At 33.1% G+C, this 2,889-nt stretch overlaps 1 protein-coding gene across 1 annotated transcript in view; it reads left to right on the top strand.

Moving 5' to 3' along the window:
• ANKRD17 (ankyrin repeat domain 17) overlaps positions 1 to 2,889 on the top strand; it is a 163,520-nt gene that overhangs the window by 58,697 nt on the left and 101,934 nt on the right. The window contains 1 exon segment of the mRNA XM_014529477.1: positions 1,719 to 1,872. Coding sequence (XP_014384963.1) covers positions 1,719 to 1,872 — 154 coding nt within the window.

The raw sequence follows: 2,889 nt of genomic DNA, 5'->3' as shown, positions 1-2,889 counted from the left end.
GATTTCTGAGCTCTCTATTCTATTCCATTGATCTATATGTCTGTTCTTGTGCCAGTACCAGGCAGTTTTGAGAACAGTGGCTTTGTAATACAGCTTGATATCTGGTATTGAGATCCCACCAAGACAGGTGACTTTCAAAGATGGAACAATACAGAGTTTCTGATGTTATGAAGGTTAAGAATATGTTCCTTAAGGTGCTTTTTTTTTTCTTTCTTTCTTATTCTGACATCTGGATACTAGGCATGAATGTAATTGTGTTCTAGGTTAGTAATTTTTTTAATTATTGCAGTGTTAGGAGTACCTTAGATTTTTTGAAATAAAGTTTCCCTGATCATGTTAAATAGTGATGTTTTATCATAAGATAAGAAAGTATATTGTAGTACCTATTTGTAAGTAGCACTATGACAAAGGATGTCAAAACAAAGTTTTCCCTGAGTCTTAGGAGTTTGTTATTTTTTAATTCTTTAAATTGTATTACTATCATTATATTCTTCACTGCCATGTACTCACAGTTTTCAAAAAGCCAGTTTCACCTTAAGAATAATCTTGAGCCCTAGCCTGTTTGCTCAGTGGTTAAAGGGTCATGGGTTCATTTCCAGTCAAGGGTACATACCTTGGTTGCTGGCTGGATCCCAGGCTCCAGGTCAGTGCGTGTGGAGGTGGCAGCCATTCGATGTGTCTCTCTCACATATGTTTCTTTCTCTCCCCCTCCCATTCTCTCTAAAAACCAATGGGGAAAAAAAATCCTCAGGTGAGGATTAACAACAACAACAAAATCTTGAAGCAATAGATATTTATTTTATGAAATCTCCACTTTTGAATACATCCTTTTAATATTGTGTGTGACAAAATGGGAAATACACATAAAGCACTTGTGTGTATTTTAGGTGTCAGGTAATGACACCTTTTAGCTCCTTTTTTTTCATGAAATGCCATTTTTGCTAGAAAAATATAACTGACAGACACATTACACTGATCAAATTGGGATATTTGGCAAAAGTTCTTGGAAATAATAGGAGTGAGCCTGTTACTTTAAGAAAAATGATTGGTGGTTATTTTTTGTCAATGATAAAAGTAAGTTTTCAAGTACAAATTAGAATTTTGGAAATTTATTTGCCTGGGCTTAAAAGCTTTCCAGAAGTTAAAAACTTTTCTGATGAAATCAGTGGTGATGTTAATGAATGTGGGTTGTTTTTTTTTAATATTGTAGTTTAATTTTTAATATGGTAAATGTTAATAAATTTAACCTTTATATGAAGTAGTACTTTATATGTGTAGTACTTTATATGTGTAGTAAAGGAGTCCTGATGGCAAAAAGTCTAAGAACAGCTGATACAGATCCTCTGCCTAAGTCAAAGGTTTCACAGTGTAACCTTATAACCTCCTCCTACCCGACCCTCATCCCACCAAATTAAAATAGAAAAGAATACTACGATTTCTGCAAAAAAAAAAAAAAAAAAAAAAAAAAAAAAAATTAGATTGCATGGTAATAATATATTTTAAAATTATTTTACCAATGTAATTTTCTCCTTTAGTTATACAGTGGGCTTATATAACCCCATTGAATTTACTTAGGATTGCATTGAATTTATTATTGTTGATAGTTACATTAAAATATTTTTTTCTCTTCTCTTCCTTTTTCTTCTGTTTATTTCTCTTCTCAATTTCCTCTTCTCCTTTCATTCCTTCCTTCCTTTCTGTTTGTATTTGTTTTCTAGGTGGAGTCTTTCATTTTGGATCAGGATGACTTGGAAAATCCAATGCTGGAAACAGCTTCCAAATTGCTCTTGTCAGGTACTGCTGATGGTGCAGACCTCAGGACAGTAGATCCAGAAACACAAGCTAGACTGGAAGCTTTACTAGAAGCTGCAGGTAAGTCCGCAAAGTCCACATATGTAATAAGTCTACCTAATTAAAGTTACGATAAATCTAAAAAATTTCTGTCATTATCAATGTATGACCTTGGATATTTAGTATAAAACTGCTCATAAAGGTTAATATATTATTTTTTAGAGAATTACATGGAACATTTCATTAAAGAATATTTTTTACCAGAGTAAAATATAAGGTTGTTGTCAACCTTTTTATAAAGAGGGACTTCTTATACAGTCGATTTTCATTAGTCCTAAATTCCATATTTGTGAATTTGCCTACTTGATAAAATGTATTTGTACCCCGAAATTAGTACTCACAGCACTTTCTCAGTCTTTCATAGAAATGCACAGAATGGTGAAAAATTTGAGTCGTCCTACACACATGTTCCCCGCTGAGGTGGAATAAGGTGATGTTCTGCCTTCTTGTTTCAGCTTTCATACTGTAAACAAGTGTCCTTTTCACAATCTACTTAGTGCCACGTTTTTCAGATTTGTGTACCTTTTGTTGGTAATTTCACTGTTTAAAATGGCCCCAAAGTATAATGCTGAAATGCTGCCTAGTGTTTCTAAATGTGAGCAGGCTGTGATGTGCCTTAGGAAAAATACATGTTAGATAAGCTTCTTTCATGCATGAGTTATATTACTATTAGTCATGAGTTTAATGTTAATGAATCAACTATATATTAAATAAGGTTGTCTTTAAACAAAAACACACATAAAACAAACATATATTGTCTAGTTATTGCAAATGTTGTGATCAGAGGCTTGAAGGAACCTAGTCCCATTTTCCTGCAGAAGCAGTAGTTCAGTATTCATGAATTCAGGGTTCCCAGGAACTCTACAGAACATAAATACCATGAATAACGAGAATCGACTGTATATAATTCCCCCCACTTTTTTGTCAGAGACTGTCTCTTAAAACCCTGTAAAGTGAATTATTATTTTTGTAAAGTGGGTCATCATTATATTATTCCTATAGGAGATTACATGACATAATAAAAGATTAAGCTATATA

The sequence above is a fragment of the Myotis brandtii genome, unplaced genomic scaffold (assembly GCF_000412655.1).
Source record: "Myotis brandtii unplaced genomic scaffold, ASM41265v1 scaffold681, whole genome shotgun sequence".
In the NCBI taxonomy this organism is placed as follows: Eukaryota; Metazoa; Chordata; class Mammalia; order Chiroptera; family Vespertilionidae; genus Myotis; species Myotis brandtii.
The sequence above is the reverse complement of the archived record's forward strand: the minus strand, read 5'-3'. Positions and strand labels throughout refer to the sequence as shown.